Below are 22624 nucleotides of genomic sequence, written 5' to 3'. Positions count from 1 at the left end.
AAAGTTATGCAGAAAAAGTTTCAATTAAAATTTTTAATGATGAATACTTAATTTAAAAATTCAGAATAAACAATTTTGCTAAAACTAATACATAATATTTTTGTTTTTAAAATGATAAGTTATTTGTTAAACATGACAAATTATTATATATAAACCTATTATTGAACTTTGTAAATAAAAATGTAAATTTTTAAAATGACAAGTTATTTGTTAAACATGACAAATTATTATATATAAACCTATTATTGAACTTTGTAGATAAAAATGTAAGTTAAAAGATCATAGGTTTAATATGACAACAAATCTTGAGAATTGTCTATCATCAATATACATTAGCTTGGTGGTAGAGGCATATGACGTCGTTTAAAGGCTAGGGTTCATCACATATCATGAAATCGTGATTTCAGCCCGTTTGAGAAAAATATTAATAGTTAAACTAATATGACCCAGTTAAATTTTATAAAAGATTAAATCGATTTTTTTTGTGAAAGACCAAAATGGATCTTCACTCTAAAATTAATTTCAAAAATATATACGCAAATTTGTCAATGTATATTTTAATTTGAATGAATATATGTCGTTATCAAATGCATACCAAACACAATAAAAATCTTTATATGTGCACACTTTATCAAATCAATGCAATCAATGTATGATGTATTATTAGAAAACCAATGCAGTCCCTGTATGATGTATAGTAAGAAAAACAATAAACTAATGAAGTAGATGTCAGCTTTGAAAGATGATTATTATACACAAATAATGTAAAGCACCATAGAAGCAGGGTATGGATTCAAATGACACTGACATGCCCACTCATTTGATGGTTTTTAAGATTACAACCAAATTACAATTTCACTTAAACTTAAGGTAACACAATTCCTATTGCTATATGGGGTGGGAGAAATAATTAATAAACAGCACCAACTAATTCATCACATGGGAATGCAGGCAAAAGAAAAACAATAAAGAAAATTCGATCTGGGCCTACTCAATTATAGAACTGATTAAAATATTTCCAACATGAGCACACATTTACAGTAAGCAGGCAAAATTTACAAGCACTATTCCTCCCTTAAGGAAACTATGAGGAACTGGTTTTCTCCAATTTCAAGTATCGCCATTTTGTTTTTCTATTTGCAGCAACTGCATTAAAAACTTAAGTTGTGAAGTCATCAAGATCACATCATGCCAAGTACTTGAACAAATTTGCATTATCTTTGTCTCTTTCTAGGTAGTCTCTAGAGATCAAGTCTTCAATCCGCTTCTTAATTGCCTTGACATCGGGCTGTGCAAACACATTATTTCATATCAACAATTCAGGAATAGAGCAAAAACTGACTACAAAACAAATAGGTCATAAAGGGGTTAAATATGAACCTTAAACATGCGGCCTAACTGCTCAACGCACTCCATAACTAACTGTTGGTAACTCAAAACTTTCCGACTCTTCATAATACGCACAATTGAAGCATCAATCGCATATCTTCTGTCCTTGTCAACATCCTCAATTACTTTTTTCTTCTCATCCACAGGAGGAAGAGGAATCTGCCCAACAAATTGTGTCAGTCTAACTCAACAATCTATAAAACAGAAATACAGAACAGATTAAAACAATTATTTTTTACAAATGTACCTTGATTCTCCTCATTTTGTCTGTAAATTTGGAATTAAATTCAAAATGGTCAGTAGGTGATATGGTTTTCGTGCTTGGCTCCTTGGTAAGAATCTTGTACTTGGCACATGATAAGGAGTGAAGCAGTCTAATAACATCATCGTCGGTCAAGTTCAACTGAGTCATTATCTCAGAATAACTCAGTCTATCTGAGGAATTGAAAAGAAGCAGTGCTGAAGCCTATTGAAAAGCAAAAGATAACATCAGATAAGTAAGAGAAATCCATACAAGAATTTAGAAATCACGCAAATTAAACAATGAAGCAGTAACACACAAAAGATACTTTTACAAAATGGAGCATGCATAAGAAATATAACCTGGTATGTCGTCACAACCAGCTCCATAGTTTTTGGTTCAAATTTCCCACTTACATTACAGGTACCCAAGGAATAAATCCAAGTAAGCTTTCTGTGCTTAGTTTTTGTTTGATAAAATTCCTTGAAAACTTCTACACACCTAACCTAAATAATTGAAGAGAAAAGTGTTAATTATTTTTTTTAAAATGGTCTAAATCTAAGATAAATTCTATCAAACATTTGGCAAATAAGTTCTGGGTTAAAATAAAATCCAGATATACCATCTCTGCAGGGAGATTGAGGTCAAAAGATTTGTAACTAGGCCAAAAACCAGTGGTCAGAACTGTAACTGTCAGATCAATTCCAGGGTCTATATTAGGATTATTGCTTAAATATTCTTCAAAGCTTGTTTGATTCTCCTTTGCCAGCGTCAAATCTGTAACCTGGTAGAATCCACATAAACAATGGAATTTTCTTTCATCATTCAACAAAATAGCGGAAAATAGAATATCAGCTCCATTAAGAAGACTTGAAAAGACTGACCATTCCTTCCATCTTCGAGGTAAATTGACCACCACATTGTTGCTTCAATTTTGTCAAAATACTCCTCTCATGGTCATCATTGGCACTCTTATCAAAAAGAAGCCTTCGAGCAAGCTTTTTCCTGCAAGCAACAAGGCAAGATTTATGATATTCTTATGAAAGTGTCTTCCATTAGGAAAAGGGGGGTAACTTTGATGCTCAGCAAATAGCCACAAAACTTCACTACAGTGATGGATTGCAGCAGTATCGTTAATCGTGCCATAAAGATTCAAAAATAAATACAAATAAAATTGACAAGAAACCAAAACCCAAAAGGACAGCCAAGGAGGATAGGTTTGGTATTTCTGGACTTATAGAACAAGAAAGACATTTTCCCTCCAACTTTTGTTCCAAAAACTCTAAAACATTCTGCATTGCGTTGAAACAAATCCTAATAAAATCCTAACATTATTGATTATCACAAATATGTTCATTTTCTATGTTGCTTACCTATAAAATTCGGCAAACAAATCTTTATCACTAATATAGGCAAGTAGCTTGACAACCTGCAAATGGATCAAAAGAAATCTCAATTTCAGAACAATGAGCATCAAACTTATAGAAGCATATGGTAAATCTAAACAGATGCATAGCGGACCTTCTCAAGAGTATCTTCAATTGCTTCATCACTCAATTTTTCACTTCCCCCTTTCTTAAGAATATTATCACAAAAAGTGGCAAGCAGTTCGGCACTTGAGCTTCCAGCAACACCCTTGTTGCAAAAAATCTCAAAAGCCTCCTTAAGGGCCTATAGGATAAAATTTTTCAGATGACAAATTAATGCAGCATAGCAATATTTAAGTCATTCTATGATCATAACCTTGTGGAATAGAGTATGATTTTGGAAACAGTCGTTCACATATGCCAGGTACTTGTCATGCAGCTCAATCACCTTTCGAACAAAAACCTGAAGAACGAGACCACTCAGTTTCCATAAATGGATCAATATCAATTGCGGTTAAACTATAATAAAATTAGAAAATTACGACATTACCTGCTCTTGTAAACCAACAATATCCCTTTTCTCAGCCTGCAGACATTTTAAAGGTATTGAAGAGTTAGAATTAACTAAATTGCCTTAAATTAAACGTAACCATTTACAGTTGAACAATAAGTAAACTGTTGGCAAAATGAGGAGACTGAAATTTAAAAGAAATATTAGCTCGAAAAGCAAGACGTGCAACCTACTATAAACTGACCAAATGATGGTGGACACTAGCTTGATATTAGATCTGTAAAATACTAAAAAAAACAAAAGGGAACAGTGTAGTCTATTGCTATGGTTCAAAAAGTCAAAACATTTCTTTGTCCAATAACTTCTAGGAATGTATAAGATGAGATCTAATGTTTACTCTTGATGAGGACTAGTTTTGTGAAGTTGTGCATTTTCTCTCTTTTATTTTCCCATCGTGAATCCTTAAAGTTGTATAAAAGGCTTTGAATGATAGCAAAATACCATACAAACTCACGTATACCTCAATGTTTATATAATTACTATTATTATGATGTTTATCACTCCATCCATCCCACAATAATCATCACAGTTGACTATTTCACGAATATTAAGAAAATATGATAATAAATGAAAGAAAATGGTGATTAGCAAACTATCCTTATTAACTATTGGTGTATTGTCATTGTCATAAATGTAAAAGTGGAAAAAACAACTTGCGAGTGATACACATAATATTAATTAGAGGGTAGTAAGGTACAAGTAAAAAATAAAACACATTGAAAAGTGAAACCGACAAACTTTTGGTGACAATTCTTTTTTTCCAATGTGACAATTAACAGAGGGGATTCCACTAGATTCTGCCAAAATCGAATTACGTGTAATCATTGCGGGCATGCATAACCGCAAAATTGTGATGTTTTACAATTCAAATCGGGATTTTAACTAGCATGGCCACTACAACCGCTACTGCTGACAGTGGCTCGCGGGCCAAATGCGTCATGCCAAACCCTACCACCGCTAAGCTATTCTGCTATAGCACTGCTATATTGACAAATTAGCCACACAATATTTCTAAACACAAACTTTCCAAGCTATAAATATTAATCAGAACTTCTTTAGTTAGAAATGTAGCATGTCCTCTAATAATAAAAGCCGTTCACAGTCAGATGTCATGTATTCATGTGCTCTAACTGTTTATGTAGATATTACTCTTAACTGCAAAGATATTTCCTAGTAATGAACATTAATTTGCACTTCAGTTAGTAACTAGTAAAAATCTCATGGGAAAATTGGCAGGACCACATGTCATTATGAGAAGAATTATTATTAGAATAGATAGATAAAACTATTATTACACTCATTCCCTCTGAACACAGAATGTTACATAAATACTCACTTCGTCTCATATTAAGTGTCGATTTAGAATATTGTTTAGCTCAAATTATTTTTCATTTTAGAATACCAACAAAGCATAAACTACTATTTCTACTAATATACATTTATTTAGTGTATCTCAATTCACCCGACAACTCTACTAACTACTACATTAATAAGGATACTTTAGTAAATAAAACTCATTTTACCATAGAAATTACAACATTCAAAGATAAATACAGAATTGAAACATACCTTCCTGTTACTTGCTGCATCTTCAGCCAACTTCACCAACGCTGTACCTTCTTGAGTAACATGCTGCATACACATAGACAGACCATCAGGAATGAATGGAGAAAAATATTATACCCCTATTTTATTTTAATTGACATGCGAGGGAGGAAAGTCATTAATATAAGTTTGATGCCACAACCTGCTTAAATATACTGGAAACAGGCTCCAAGCCTCGGGGTATTTTAGAGAAGAGTCTAAACATCCTTGACAAGTCTTCAACCTAAGCATTTAAAGGAAACCGTGAAAATAAGTTTACATCTTAAGGTATGTTTAAAAAACTTGTGTGCATATTATGTTTAAATAAGAATACCTTGTCATCCGTAAGTAATGAATGACACCCAGAATGCTCTTTTTCAAGAAGTTGGTTTGCATACACAGATAAAAGCTCATGTTGAACTTTCTAAAAAGTAAAATTTCAAAAAGAAAAGAGGCAGAAAAAGTCAGACACGGAAAATGAAATCATAAAATATCACAACAGTAATTAATAAAAAATAATTCTTCAAGTAAGAATGTGGCATATTATTTGACAGTTTTAGACCAAATAGATGGAATAACAGCAAGTAAAGAATATACCTCTAATAACTTTGACTCGCTGCTAGAGTGTAGGTAATGAGCAACCCTATCTTTCTCCCGTTTCAAGCACTCCTCAGCCTGTAACGAAAGCCACAATATTAAACAGAAGCCATGTGATATTGTAGATGAAGGAATCAAATTATAATCACCCCCACGAAGGAATAATACCTTGAGCATATAATCAGGACAAGAATCTTCTAGGATCCAGTTTGAAGCCTTTCGAGAATAATATGCAGAAGTGTCTTTGAGCATGGCAGCTTCAAAATCATTATCATATTGATCCATTTGCCCCATTCCAATTTCGACAAATATATCTAATACATTTTTTAATAGAGCTCGATCGATCTGCTCTCCTTCACGTTCTTGATCAATCTTTAAGCAAAAAAGGATAGGTTATTTACTCTAAATTTGTGCACACTGAAAATGGAAATCTTCTATAGTAAGAAAGGAAGAACATACAAGAGAAATTACGGCATCTCTCACTTTCCCATTTATTTCCTTGTAAACCTGAGAATGATAAAAATCACATTAATGATTTATCATGTCAGGAAGCAAGATTAAAATGAAATGATAATATGAAAGAATAACTAATAACAATTGACACAGCACCAACTATGGTTCAGTTGTAAATTTACAATTTTACAAAACTTTGAAGGTACAGAGTAGAATTACCAAATCACGGAAGCAAGTCAACCCAACTTCATTAAGCGGCGGAAGTGACCTCCGAGCAATAAAGTATCGATCCAAATAGTGAAAGAAACGAGAAAGCCATCTAACCATAATTTTATGGTTAGCCCACCTCCTCACAAGTTCACGCAACATAAATTCATCATGCTTCTCTCTCAAAGAAGGTAATACCTAAACCCAAAAAAAGTAATTTTCAATTATGAAAGAAAAGTTGAGAACAAAAAACTAATAACAGATAAAACTACCAAATAAAGGATAAAACGGATTTCTGTGTTTTACGGTTAAAATGTACTAGAAATCAAATGAACCACAAGATACCTCAATATTGTCAATTGCAGATAGTAGATTGTTAAAATTCCGCTATGCAATAGTGCTATAGCACCACTATAAACACTATGACAACATTATGTACTAAATAGCCTATCACGGAGCAATAATGGCTTGTCCTTATTCCGCTACGGTATAGCGCCACTATAGTTTTTATGTAACACACATTATCCCAAAAAAAACATTTCATTATAGCATATGTCATTACTAATGATTTTGAAATTATATTATAATATCTACAAGTCAGGCAGATTTTGCTACTAGGAAGTAATAAAAAAGGCTACCTTTGGGAGACACAGACCAATCAAACTTTGAGAATCCTTTAAACTATATAAAACACATATTTCACACATACAAATTAAAGACGACTAAAACTAATGATACTATATAAAGTAGCTAAATACCAAAACCAGAATCCCTTCTAGCAAATTAAACGGCCTTCCACCTTCAGTATCAATGTGTTAGAAGAAACCTATTGTTAGTAGGTTAGTTAAAGCTAGTCAGAGAGGGAAAGAGAAATAACATAACCTAGATAACAAAAGAGAAAGATCTAACAAGTCTTATGATTTAAGACTGAGAATTTGGAAAGACAGTCTGTTAATCTTTTGTTGGATAGCATGAAATGGAGTGATCTTCAGAATCAGAACTGTATCTATTGATTATAATTAATAAAACTAGTAATCATTTTTCACTCTGCTGTTAATCTTTCATTTTATTCCTAGATATAGTTCCATAGTTACTATAGAGTATCTATAGACACACTTAGCTGGTAATATTTAATTCCAAAATTAAGATATCTGGGTGGGGTTTCTCGTGTGTGTGTGTGTGTGTGTGTGTGTGTGTGTGTTTATATGTTCGTATAATTCTATGTAAATAATACGAAAAATATTCAAATTCAATTCAAGTTGGTATCAAACATTTGATCCTTTGAAGTATACGGCTCCTCATCTTTCACAGTTGAAGTCCTTGAATGTGAGTCATATCAGCCCAGAATTTTTTTTCCCATGATCCTTTACTGGTCGTCATGATAATTTATCAAATGTGTCTTTCTAGATTTCAAAAGGAGTATAAATGTGATTCTCCTATCACACATTGTTTTTGTCCTCTGCAGATGTTACATTCTTTGAGAATACAGCTTTCAGCTACATATGACTCTAACTTATCTCAAGGACTACTCATTCCTCATTTAGGCTGATCTGTCACCATCCCTAAAACACCACAGTTACAAGACAACCCTTCATTGCATTGAATTTGTATTCCTTACAAGCGCTGATGCCTTGAAGCTCTAAAAGATTGCTTCTATTATTGATTTTTGCGATTTAACTCCCGCGCCAATCCATTCTCCATAATGGTGAATATTCTATGCTAAATCATGTCCCAATTACAATTTTCTAAGTTACCATATACTTTATCTCCTTCAATGCTCCTTTGCTTCTGCTTTATCATCTATTTACTATTCCTAAAAATGTATGCAAACATTATCCCTTCCAGAATTGCAACAAGTAACGATTGACAAGATAACTTTTATGAAATCCAATTATAAATAGATATTTGTTCTACCTACTCTTGGAAAATTCATAGTTGATATTGAAAGGGTGTTCCCTGTCAATGTTGGTCACAACTCGCAACAAACAAGCGTACCAATTGAGAGATTAGTTGGTAGCAAATTAAGGTACACTCGGATCTATAGCGTTTCAATTTCAAAACTACTTTTCCCCCTATTGTTAAGATGGTATATGGTCATTTGTTCTTGTCTAAGGATGCTGTGAAACACTGGTCTGGCCTGTGTATTAACTAGTCAACTAGATATTAAAAATGTCTGACTGTGTTATGCAGTTAGTTGTGAGGCTGCAGCTGTGCTGTGCATCTTTTGGTTCCAAAAGATTCACTCTATATCCATTTACTTAAAAATCAAAACTATAACTATCTAGCCCATGGGAGATTGAATGTTCCAAAACATCATTTTATGAATGACTACTTAGAAGAACTAGGAAACACTGAATTTGTAATAAATTTGTAATTATTATTAGCCTGGTAGGAAAGTAGCAAACAAGTAATGACTAGATAACGCAAAAATAAAAAATCAAACACATTCAAACACATTCAAACAGGTTATCATATATCAAATCAAAGTAATAGCATTACTCACTGTTGATATGATGTACTCTTCAAACGATTCCTTATACTTATCATACAATGGTTGGGAATAGTCATGAGGAGGCTTTTGAGTGCACATATTGTATATAGTCCTGCATTAAAATTTAAGGATAAATAATTTTCATCAAAAGTAAACAAACTCTCAATCAACTCAAACAAAACCTTTCAACATAAAACCAAAACATCTCATAGAAGAAGCATACGTGTATAGCATCATATAGTCATCAGAGGTGAACTGAGGTTCAGGTAGCCCTTCTAGAATATTCTTCAGCTTCTTTATTCCCTTCAGCATAAAATCCCATCCTTGATCTAAGTCGATAGTCTTGCGTTCACTCATGGATACGCCCCAACTTTAAACACCAAAATCTGCAACCAAATACTCACAAATCCACATGTAAAAACCACATATCACGAAAAAAAAAAGAATTAAACCCTTCACCCCCAAACTTAACCCTAAATGTTCCCAAACATAAATAAATTGCACTACAAAACCATTCTCAGATTTGACCAAATCCAGTTTAACAAAACCATAGGCATAACAAAACAATCCTCCAGCATCACAATCATGGAATTAGATGCTTCTAGAGCAATCCCTAAACTATAAAACGATATCGGTGCTCTGAGAAACGGAATTTTGGTTGAGCAGGGAAGATAGAAACGTACCGTTAAGAGGTGAAGAAGCGAGAGCTTGATGAGTTGAAACCCTAATAACGATTCGGTGGAGGAAGACGCAAAAGGAAAATCAAGAAGGATGAAGAAGATGATGATGAACGAGCTCCAAAACGAAGAAAATAAAATAAAAAGGAATGAAAATAAAATTAAGAGGAAATTGTGCACCGAAAAATGATTTTATTATGAGAAATTAATTAATGTTTTTAACTTTTTAAGAAGAAATTACAAAAACAATTTATTATTAGTGGCTTCTAGTAAGAAGGTTCATTTAAGTCCTCTTGTGAATCTAGAAGCAAATACGGCCGGATTTACTGAAATTAAAAATGAGAAGATTATCCATATTACCATGCATAATCCTGCCTCTGTGTCAGGATCTAATCATCAAATACTTTTTTTTTTATCACTAATCATCAAATACATTGAAAACTAAAAAGATTGTAATAAAACGGTGATTGCAAAAACATTTAATATTTGTTAAAAAAAAAAATTATAATTTTGGTAAAAAAAAAAAATTATAATCAATTTGTTTTAACTTTAAAAATATATATATTTGAAAAAAAATTTAAAATACTCTAAGTTTCTTAAAATTTAATAATTAATTAAAAAACTAATTTGGATATCTTATAATATAAATATATATTATTGAAAATTATGAAAAAATAAATTTTATGAAAAATTATTTGAAATAGGTTTAAATTTAAATAATTTTTTAAAATTTTGATATCTAAGAAATAACTAAAATAAATATTTAAATTAATTTTTAAACTTTTTTAAAATAAAATTATAAATTCTTTTTCAACAAAAATATTTAATACTATAAACATAATTTTAGAAAAAAATGAAACAATCGGACCGTATAATAACCTCTCTTACTTGTCTAATATACATCTATAAAAATCTAACTACCTAGAATAATCAAGTATACCATTTTGATTTTAAGTTAAAACTTTTCTGGTTCCACGGATAAAAATGACTATTTAAAACCTTGCTGCAACCACATTCATTTGGTATTTAATATAGTTGATGTGGCATAATCATATTTTTTTATACATTTTTTAATTTTTTTATTCCATCTATTTTATTAATTTAATCTATTTCAATAACCTAAACCTAATACTCCCTCCGTTCTAGGAGTGTTCGCGGTGCGGTTTGGTTCGGTTTTGAGAATAAAAGTCATCCTAACCACGGGATAAAAATGCATGCAGTTCGGTTTGGTTCGGTTAATTTTTAAAAAGTCATCCAAACCAAACCAAAACAAACCAATGTCGTTTGGATCGGTTCGGTGGGCTGCGGTTTACACCATAAAATAAAAATGTACTGAAATAAAAAAAAAAATTCATTCTTCCATACATATATTACATATATTACAGTATCATAAAAAAGAAGTTTTTCATACTAATTATACCAAAATAATTCATTCTTCCATACATGTATTTTACACGAAAATTACTACTATATAATTGTATGTATCATGTATTTTACAGTATCATACCATGTATTTTACATATACTAGATACTATATACAGTTTTTTCATACTAATAAACTTCATACTAACTAATAAACTACATACTACATATACAAGTATCAGATAACTTCAGTTCTAAATATTAATACAAGATTACAACTTCAGGACTAAATATTATCAGTACTACATATACACCAAATGCTTCTCTAGAATGAGTGAGAGAGAAATCAGAGAATGAAGTTGAAATGTTGAATAGAAAGGAAGAATAAAGGAATAGTGAGTCACGTGACGTGAGTATACAATATTGCAATTGGATTGGAAATATAATAAATTAATTATAGAAATTCAAAAGTTTAGTTAAATATGCGGTTCGGTTCGGTTTGGTCTGGTAAAATGAAAACCGCAAACCGAACCAAACTGTACGGTTCAGCCCAAAAATTATCCAAAACCATCCAAACCAAACGCGGTTTTTGCGGTTTTCGGTTTGGATTGGTTCGGATACGATCACCCCTACTCCGTCCCATAATGAGTGACCCATTTGAAATAAAATGATGTCCCAAAATGAGTGACCCATTTCAATTTCCAATACACTTTTTCCAATTCTACCCTCTAATTATTAAAAAGTTCACCATTTCCAATATATAATAAGGGTATTATAGTAAAAACAATATTATCTCACTTTTTTACACTTTTTTTAATCTGTGTGTAATGGTGTGCTGGGTCACTCATTGTGGGACGGAGGGAGTATGATATTTCTTGGGTTTTGTGTTTTTTCTCGGGTTTTATGTTCTATCTAATTGAATTGAATCAATTTATTGACTCTTATATAATTCTCATGTTTGTTGTTGCAGAGGTTGTTCTGAAGATTGGTTTGTCTCTCTCACTATCCCTCTGTTTATTAATTTTAGGGTTAAATACTATTTACCCCCCTGCCAAATTAGCGAGATTCGGTTTTCCCCCTTATTAAAAAAAAATTTAGCCTTTGCCCCTTAGAAAACAAGATTCTGTTTTTGGACACCCCCTATCACCTGTTTGGCTGGCTGTGCTGGGAGAATCTTGCTGACTGGGCGCCATAATCCTTGTTTGGATTACTGTGCATTTGACGTGGCAGCTGGCTTTGAGAAGCTTGGAAAAATGCAAATTAATAAGTTGCAAAACCTAAGATTCGAACCCAGGTTACTAATGACACATTGCTGCAAGCTTACCACCAAACCATGCATGTTATGTTGATTATAGTTGCCAAGTAGTTCTATATAATTGCTGCAAGCTTAACATTCAGTAAAGATTATAATTGCTGCAAGTTTAATTGTTATAATTCTTTTATAAATTCTATTTTTATAATACTTTTTAGTTTTTAATAAATTTTTTTAATTAACGTTTTTATTTAGTTTTTTAATTAACCTTTTCAATATTAACGTTTTTATTTAGTTTTTAATAAATTTTTTTAATTAACGTTTTTATAATAATTTTCATAAACATTTTTATTCAGTTTTTTTAATAATTTTTTTTAATTAACGTTTTTATTTAGTTTTTAACATTTAACAAATATTAATATTATTTTATAATAACTTAAAATTATTAAAAAAAACGTTTATATAAATTAAAAAACCGAATAAAAATGTTTATGAAAATTATTTTAAAAAATGTTTATATAAATTATTAAATATTACATTTATATAATTATAAAAAAAACGTTAATTAAAAAAAATTATTAAAAAAACTGAATAAAAATGTTTATGAAAATTATTAAAAAAATGTTTATATAAATTATTAAATATTCATTTATTTAATTATTAAAAAAAACGTTAATTAAAAAACTTATTAAAATGTTTTGAATAAAAATGTTTATGAAAATTATTAAAAAAATGTTTATATAAATTATTAAATATTACATTTATATAATTTAAAAAAACGTTAATTAAAAAAATTATTAAAAAAACTGAATAAAAATGTTTATGAAAATTATTAAAAAAATGTTTATATAAATTATTAAATATTACATTTATTTAATTTAAAAAAACGTTAATTAAAAAAATTATTAAAAAAACTGAATAAAAATGTTTATGAAAATTATTAAAAAAATGTTTATATAAATTATATATATTACATTTATATAGAACGTTAATATGCACAACAATAGTAAATATTACATTTATATGAATGTTAATATGCACAGCAATTATATGAATGTTAATATTACATTTATGCACAGCAATTAAAAAAACGTTAATATGCACAGCAATAATAAATATTACATTTATATGAATGTTAAGCTTGCAGCAATTATATAGAACTACTTGGCAACTATAATCAACATAACATGCATGGTTTGGTGGTAAGCTTGCAGCAATGTATCATTAGTAACCTGGGTTCGAATCCTAGGTTTTACAACTTATTAATTTGCATTTTTCCAAGCTTCTCAAAGCCAGCTGCCACGTTAAGGGGCAAAGGCTAAATTTTTTTTTAACAAGGGGTAAAACCGAATCTCGCTAATTTGGCAGGGGGTAAATAGTATTTAACCCTTAATTTTATATATAAGTTTCAAAGTTTAGTAGAATTTTCTCATTTTATAATTTGTATGTGCTTTGTGTTATCTAAAGCACACAGATATAGGTTACAATGCAATTATTCTCAACAAGGTCTTTTATTCTACAATTTTTTATTCATCGTTAAAGTTGTTTGTATGTATGTCATTTGATTTGTGTGAAATGTTTGTTATACTTATGATTATAGGTTTCATAAAAGACATATTCAATATACCACTCTATTGGAAATCTAGAAAGTATAATCAGCCAAACACCTGGCTTTAAAATTGGTTAACAAGACAAATTCAAGCCCTTACCCAGGTTAGTTGATTTTCCTTATTTCTTACTAGTGTATTATTTGTGCATACTCTTGGGTTCTATATTTGAATCACTGTTGGTAGGTATATTTTTCTATTCAAAATGAATTTTTTGTTGAAGAACTCACTAACCGAAATCTTTTAACTTTTGTCTCTCAGCTTGAGACACTCCTAAAGTTTTTCCCGGTTCCAACATATCGAAACTGGGTGTTGAAGGAGTACTCTGCAGCAATTTTGCACACTAAATGCAAGGCTAAATCCTTTGTCAATAAAAGCTTAGAATTATTAACTTAAGCTGATATTTATTTACTCTTTTGTATGCTTCTATATCAGGTATTTTGTTCGAAGGACGCGGCCAGAATATAGAACACTATGCCAAACAGCAGCTTTTACGACGCTTTTTTTGGGCTATTAGAGCGCTTAAAAGCGCTGCCATAGTCAGCGCTGCCGTAGGTAAAGACAGGACTTTTTGGTACGCCAAAAGCGCTCTCGTAGCATCCCCTATAGCAGCGCTTTTTCCAAAAAAAGCGCTCTCGTAGCATCCCCTATAGCAGCGCTTTTTCCAGAAAAACGCTCTCGTAGCATCCCCTATAGCAGCGCTTTTTCCAGAAAGCGCTTTCGTAGGTTGCACTTTTTTTATCTTTTGTGCTTTTTGTTTATCTTAGGCAGCGATTTTAATTAGAAAGCGCTTTCGTAGGTAGGCATTTAAGAGCGTTTTTGAAAGCGCTGTCGTTTCTAAATGCAGTATTTTAAAGTGCAACCTGTTATTTAAGCCTCCCAGTTCTACCTGTAATTTATATTTATTTTCAACCTGTAATATTTTCGACCTGTAATATATTTTCAACCTGTAATATTTTCAACCTATATTTATTTTCGACCTGTAATATTTTCAACCATAGGTAGGACATTTTATACCAACTATAATCCATTATAATACCACTATAATCCAAAATAAAATATATACACCATTATAGTTCAATTCACATGTTTACAACAGATACATATAACTAAATCATCTCTAACAATAACTAAATCAGAATATAAGCCCGAAATTCTCAAAATCCGACGAGCGCACGGTCCTGGTCCTGCAAAGTATGAACAAAACAACACGGTCAATTAAACTAACTTTGCTCAAACACAATTAAAGACTCCAACACAAAGTCATTATCAAAATCCGTCACACAATAATGAGCAGGCAACAAAGAACGACCCAATCCCCTCATATAAAATTCTGCACTAATAGTATTTCCTTAATATGAAAACAACATTAAAATTCTATACCACAGCAAAGTTTCAAAACAGACCCCACAATAACATCTATACTTCAAATTTTCTAAGAAAACAAATTGTCATTCAGAAACATCAACAATATTATTAGCAACAATTTCATGTGATTTGCAACTCAATCCACCAATGTAATGTGTCATCAATCCAGTCTCAAATCAAACTATCAGCACTACTTATTTAAGAATCAAACTCAACAAAAACAAAGTTCAACACTCTTATTCAGCAAACAACAAACTTGATTCATATAACAACGTCATCATCGTCAATTAATATAAAGCAAAATGAACCAACATCCACCAAAGAAACTCAAACACAAAGTCATTATCAAAATAATGTATTCATACCTATATGAATAGTCGCTGAATATAAAATTGACACAATTCCTCTTTGATTTCTTCCAACTTAAGTCTCGTGTAAGAAGCATAATAGAAGTCATCAAAGTACTACATAACAAAAACATAATATGCATGATTTAGTTAAATGTAATAAATTATAAGAAATTATCCTAAGTTATAAATCCATACCGTGATTGGAATCTCTAATTGATTTGTTTGAAGGATTTCTTTCAAAAACCTCAAAACAAAGTATCTGCAATCTATACTGTTTCGCTGTTGCGGACACTACATAGAAAAACAAATAAGATTTTATAATTGTCTTGTTTTATCAAGTAGCAAAACTATTATAAGAAAAATTGTGAAAATTAATGTACCTGCACTTTGATCCAAGTAATGTTGTTTGATTTAGTCCGGGATACCTGTGCGTCTCTTTGACTTCAGAACACTTGTATTGATCTAACAAAAATATAAAAGCATATATTTAGATCAATCTCACAAATAATTAAATATATAAATATACACGAATATTTAGAACGATCTCACTTACCTATCAATCGTTGACTTCATAGACGGATAATTGGTCCACTCACCATCTACCGAATTCAGAAAATATACCACTTCTTTTATATGGTTGATAGCAAGCAACAACCAGTGTGCTCTATAAATTAAAACAAAAGTTTATATGAAAATTTTGCTACGCAAAAGAAACAAAGATTAGATGAACCAAGAATGAAAAACTAACCCTACTGGTCGAGTATTATACGCCCAAAGAAACAGGCTTTCTGTATTGCTGGTGGTCATGAATCTATCGACTAAGTGTTGTCTAACTAAATCCAGTTCCGTAGCAATTGTCTGTCCGCTGCAATGGGCGGAAGACACGAAATGGAATTTGTTTGACAATTCAGTCCCGTGCAACACTTTATCATACAACAACCTTAAATAAAAACATAATAAACATTCATGTCATCTAGTGCAACATTTCGAGGAATTCAATACCAAAGACAGCTTCATCCATATTACTTTCAAGGAAAGCACCTGTCGTCAAATCTGACATATCAACAAGTGTTCCAAGCGTCTGCCAGTATCGAGACACAAAAGCACCTCTTTTTGCCCCGGCCTTCGGAGGACCCTTTTCCTTGGGTGGTACGCTACGAACTTGTTGCATCACTTGTTGTGACCCTCGAGCAGATACCTAAAAATCATATAACTTAGGTAAATTATAAAATCATGCATTTTTAGATTCAGATCATATATTAACACTTTAAATGTACCTCTTTTAGTGATGCAACAGACTCGTCCTCCTGCAAAATCCCTTTACCCTTAATTGCAGGTTTTATAGGAGTAGTCTAAAATTACCATGTAAAAAATAATTAAGGTAACGATTCAGAATTGACATTCGAAAACTAAATGATTCATAATGGTTTTCAACATACCTCATCACCAATGAAAATGAGGTCCGAGGGCCATGCAACAAATGACCCTATTGCATCTCGCAACAATGTTGTCTCTGAGACCATGTCAGGTACCGGTAGCACCGCATCATGATCTAATACAACATCAACTGTTACTTTCAGGTGTCCATCCGGGAGCGGTCTATGATGAAGTAAATCTCCCAAAGTGTTGTGTACTTTTCCCTTGCCAACTAGGCGATAATCCGGTGACGATAAGTATAGTTGGCAAGATGAAATGCCCTAATCCAATAATAAATATAGAGTCATTATCATTACAGAAATAGAACAATTGTAAGAAAAAAGAATTTATAATTACCTCGGGAAATTTTCTTCGACAGTTGATACTAGCTTTATCACTAGTTTCTTTCACCGATGAAGTCTTGCGCTTTTCTCTTATATATATCTCTTTATATCTTTGCAATTCAGAGACTTGTGCTTGTAATTCCTGCAATTTTTGCAACACTTCTTCATTGGTAGGATTTCTTCTCCTAGAATGCTTATAGAAAGAGGTTGGAGTCACACCATGACCTTTACCCCTCACCCGACCGGGATATTCAGGAACATCTAGTGCTCTACTAAGTACGTTCCTATTATTCTGGTCCTCACCGGTGGATACCGATTGCGACATGGTCTCCTGTAATTCATTTACATTTCAAAAATTATTAGTGGAGATAAAAAATCAATTATATATTAATAAACATTTGATTTAATTAAAGACACATTGTTATACTTACACATTCATCATTTTTGAACATCGGGATCAACAGCTCGATTCTTGCCCACACGAGCTTTCTTCCACAACACATGTACTGGAAGTGAGGTTTCCTCACTTTTCGTCTCCTCTAACTATACATTAACACAAATGATAAAATCGTCAATTACAACACATTTAGACAATTAATAAGAACGTAGCATTTCTATTTACTTACAATTTTTTCCTCTAAGCGTGCATATCCCAAACGCCCTTTTTTGTATGGATACGCGGGTTTTGATGCTCTCGCCCTATTTGTGGCACTCCTTTTCTGGAAAGCTTCATCTCTTTGATTTACAAACTCAACCCAATCTTCTTCTTTAATGAAGATCTCATACTTTTTTGGACGTTCCGAGGCCTCTTCAAGAAAGTTTCTTTCTTTATCCTTAAGATACATGTTTGTTAAAAAAGCTTTCCATCCTCTATATCTTTTTTCGGCCAAACCAAGTATGTAGCGTTTACGCTCATCTGGTATGTTAAAAGACCTCTACAAAAAAACATACGCATAGAGTGTGTTAGTATAAGTAATTTAAACAAATTATCGTCAAGATAATAACAACAACCATATATGATACCTTAAGCTCAGCCCAAAGCATATATTTTTTATCATCCAACGGTTTGCTTTTCATATTACATTTAGATGCGGATATTGGAATATGCATACGAACAAGTGTACCAATGTAGCTTGTCAACTTTGCAACATTAGTACCAATTGTTTGGTTATCAGAATTCCATTCTAAATTATATATTAATCCTTTGTCTCTATCTCGAATGATTCCCTTCATAATGGTGATGCCTCATGCAACTTCTGTTGCTGATGTATCAGATGGGGGATTTGTATCTGGAGCATCTCTATCTTGTGAGTTTTCTTGATTACTAGCCATTTGACCTGTATCAAACAAACTAAAGCACATTAGTACACTATTAATATTTAAACATGTATACAAGTCAAATGGAATTGAACGAAATTTACATGGCTATGGTAAAACATCCTCACAGACTTAAAAATGAAGTCGGTTTTTCGAAATTCAGACCCTAAGCCCGACTTTTGATTATGGACAGAAGCAAAACCGATAAAAAAACAGTCCTGAAATGCAAAGATAAGTGCATGAGCAGCTCCGGAATCGTCAAAATAGTATAGTTACATGTAAAGAAGTCGACAAACGGATACATGGTTCAAAAGTTATGTACAAAACGAAAATATGCACCAAAATCGGATGACAAGTATTGTAACAATCGGCGCAAAATTGAAAAAAAAAACTATACAAATTGAATATATATATATATATATATATATATATATATATATATATATATATATATATATATATATATATATATATATATATATATATATATATATATAAACTAAAGCACATTAGTACTTGTGTCAATAAAAGAAAGTTGTCGGAATTGAATATATATATATATAGTACTATTACCTTTTTCACTAACGTCTCTTTCTTTTCTTGGTAGGAATATGTTCTACGCGTCTCTTAACAACACGGACGGTTGGACTGATCCAAATACCCTCATTATGATCATTTCTAGTACAAGATTCATTCTCATTTTGATCGTTTCTTGTACAAGATTCAATGCCAACACCAATATCACCTTGATCTCTAATGTTTTCATCAATTAATTTGTTAGATAAAAGCACTATAGACCATTTCGTACTCGTCAGGTCATTGACATAGAACACTTGTTTAGCTTGAGAGGCTAGAATGAAAGGCTCATCTTTGTACCCCACCCTATTGAGATCCACTTGCAAAAATCCTGACTTATTCATTCGTATGCCATTTTTATTTTCAACCCACTTGCAACCAAATACAGGAATCTGAAACTTCGCGTAATCAAACACCAAAATGCGCTCGATAACCCTAAAATATGACAAATTTGCAAATTTTGGATTTAAGTCATTCGCACTTGATATGTGCATTGCTTCAGCTACCAAGGTAACACCACTATTTTGCATAGTACTTTTATCATCCTACTCTTTGGTATAAAATGTGTATCCATTAATTGCGTATGCTCTATAAGAAAACACAACTATACATGGACCATATGCTAAACATCTCAACCTTTCTGTTACTGAAGCAGGATCTGAACGATACTTTGAATAAATATATTCCTTAAACCACGGTATGAACTTCGATTGTGCTCTCGTACTATCTAATTCTCATTTCTATTCGGATTTAAACCTCGGAGAACACCATTATGCATTTCAACATACGGCTCAACCTCAATCTCATTGTGCAGAACATACAAATGCACTTGATCTCGTTCGACCATTGATACTGTCACAACTTTATTTCCAATCAGCCTTTTTCCTTCTTTTTTTTCGACAATATGAGATCTGGGGAGTCCAATTAATTGAACATTTGACAGATATTCAGTACAAAACTCAACCGCTTCTTCAACAACGTATCGTTTGGCAATACAACCTTCCAGTCGACTTCTGTTTTTCACGTACCCTTTTAATATTTTCATATAACGTTCAGCAAGGTACATCCATCTCATATAAGCTGGTCCGCACAATTGTATCTCTTTCACAAGATGAACGACTAGATGAACCATTATGTTAAAAAACGAGAGAGGAAAATACATTTCAAGATCACATAAAGTAACAACTATCTCTTTTTGCAATGTTGGTAAGATCGCGGGATCGATCACCTTACTGCAAATTGACCTAAAGAAAAAAACACAGTTTAGTTATTGCACTTCTTACTTTTTCTGGCAGAATAGAACGTATACCTATTGGTAGAAAATGTTCCATTATAACATGGCAATCATGCGTCTTTAAACTCTTTAACTTGAGGTCTTTCATGGAACAAGTCTTCTAATATCTGATGAGTAGCCTTCTGGAACTTTTACTTCACTGAGGAACTTACACAATTTTTTCTTCTCCTTTCTAGATAGAGTGTAAACAGCAGGTGGCAGATATGTTCGTCTTCCTTTCGCCACGGGTCCCAATTCAGTTCTCATTCCCATATTTACCATGCTCTTCCTTATGTTAAGGCCATCCTTAGACTTTCCTTGTATATTGAGTAACGTACAAATAACACTGTCAAATACATTTTTTTTCAATATGAATAACATCGAGGAAATGTATTACGTACAACGAATTCCAATATGGAAGTTCAAAAAAAATTGACCTCTTCTTCCACCCACCCTTGACAAGTAAATGTGCAAAAGGCTTGCCAAACTGAGTGCTCACATCTTTCACCTTTTCAAAAATTTGATCACCTATCAAAAAAGGCGGAGCAATATGTTGTTCGGCCTTTCCATTGAATGCTTTTCTCCACCCACGGTGGTGATGATTAGAATTTAAGAATCTACGATGACCGAGAAAGACATTCTTCTGACAAAGATCCAATCGTGTCATATCGGTTTCATCTTCACAAATAGGACACGCTTTTTGACCTTTATTGTTGTACCCTGATAGATTTCCGTATGCTGGAAAATAATTAATTGTTCCAAACAACATCGCCCTCAAGTTGAAACTTTCTTTCCTATACCCATCGTAAACCTCCACACCGTTCTCCCACAAAAACTTTAAATCTTCGATTAAGGGTGCCAAGTATACGTCTATGTCATTCCCTGGTTGTTTAGGCCTAGAAATTAACATAGATAACATCATGTACTTACGCTTCATACATAGCCACGGAGGTAGGTTATAAATCATAAGAATCACAGGCCAGGTGCTATGCGAGATACTTTGAATACCATGCGGGTTCATTCCATCAGTAGACAATGACAAGCGAAGGTTTCTTGCTTCTTTTCCAAATTCAGGATAATCATTATCAACTTTCATCCACTATGGTGAGTTTGTCGGATGTCGCAAATTTCCATCAATAATTCTTTCATCTGCATGCCAAGTCAAGTGTCTTGAATCGGTTTCACGACGATACATGCGTCTAAATCTCGGAATTATAGGAAATACCATAAGACTTTTGTCGGAGACAACTTTTTCTTATATCGAGGGGCACCGCATTTAGGACACTCATTCAACGCTGCATACTCGTTTCGAAATAAAACACAATCTTTTGGACAGACATGTATCTTATCATAGCTCATGCCAATAGAGGACAACATCTTTTTGGCCTCATATGTTTGATTGGGAAGAACATTATCCTCTGGTAGCATATCTTTCATAAGGGCTAATAACTCTGTGAAACTTTTATCTGACCATCCATTGTCCGCCTTTAAGTTGTACAACTTTAACACCGCAGACAATCTTGTGAATTTTGTACAACCATTATACAATGGTTTCTCTGCATCGCTTACCAACCTCTCGAACATTTTGGGATAATTCTCAAGATCCTCTTCAAGCGCTTCTGCAATCTCAATCGTATGTGTCTGTGCAATCGTTGTTTGAAGCATACATCGTATTATACCTCGATTCAATATTCCCGTTACTTTTCTCACCATGCAAATTCTAACATGTATAACTTCTATCAATTCCAAACCGTAGTAAATGCGATGCCAACTGATCCCTGTCAACCTGACCCCCATAACAGCAACCCAAGCAAGGACACGTCATTCGACTCGAGTCTTCGGCGTGCGCAACCGCAAACTTAACGAATTCTGATACCCCTTTCTCGTACTCTTTCGACAATCGATTTGAATTCATCCATGTCTTATCCATGTCTTAATTAATCTAAACAAAAACAACTAATTAAGGCACAACACATTATATACAGAATGAATCCGAAGCAATAAAACGCAACATATATATTCATGCAATTTCAGACAAATTCATCACAATACCAGTAATTTGAGAAAGAAATTTACCTCGGATTTTACCGAACTCAAGAAAACGTAGAGATTGAGTGTTGTACGTCGAACTAGGTCGGGAAACGCTGCTAATTCAAAGGAAAGAAAACTTCTATTATAAAAA

At 32.4% G+C, this 22624-nt stretch overlaps 1 protein-coding gene across 1 annotated transcript; it reads right to left on the bottom strand.

Moving 5' to 3' along the window:
* Positions 1-788: 788 nt before the first annotated feature.
* On the bottom strand, positions 789-9759 carry LOC131595171 (cullin-1). The gene is made up of 20 exons (XM_058867456.1): positions 9584-9759; positions 9124-9286; positions 8913-9012; positions 6422-6607; positions 6209-6256; positions 5918-6121; positions 5750-5827; positions 5487-5576; positions 5316-5396; positions 5138-5200; positions 3548-3583; positions 3374-3460; positions 3152-3301; positions 3004-3059; positions 2515-2635; positions 2253-2414; positions 1993-2136; positions 1637-1855; positions 1381-1548; positions 789-1288 (listed from the first exon to the last, which is right to left on the bottom strand). Exons 2-20 carry the CDS (start codon positions 9255-9257, stop codon positions 1187-1189), a joined length of 2229 nt encoding a protein of 742 aa, XP_058723439.1. The 5' UTR covers positions 9258-9286; positions 9584-9759; the 3' UTR covers positions 789-1186.
* Positions 9760-22624: the final 12865 nt, after the last annotated feature.

This window comes from Vicia villosa, linkage group LG4 (genome assembly GCF_029867415.1).
Source record: "Vicia villosa cultivar HV-30 ecotype Madison, WI linkage group LG4, Vvil1.0, whole genome shotgun sequence".
NCBI lineage: Eukaryota > Viridiplantae > Streptophyta > Magnoliopsida > Fabales > Fabaceae > Vicia > Vicia villosa.
Note: the sequence above shows the minus strand (reverse complement) of the source record. Positions and strands in the feature narration are given on the sequence as shown.

Bases quoted from the DNA above. Each gene is read 5' to 3' on its own strand.
- LOC131595171 (XM_058867456.1), bottom strand. From the start codon at position 9,257: ATGAGTGAACGCAAGACTATCGACTTAGATCAAGGATGGGATTTTATG. The intron at 6,608-8,912 runs GTGAGTAATGCT...TTTTGGGTTTAG, and splicing joins AAGAGTACATCATATCAACA to GTATTACCTTCTTTGAGAGA. The intron at 3,584-5,137 runs GTATGTTTCAAT...AAATGTCTGCAG, and splicing joins ATGCAGCAAGTAACAGGAAG to GCTGAGAAAAGGGATATTGT.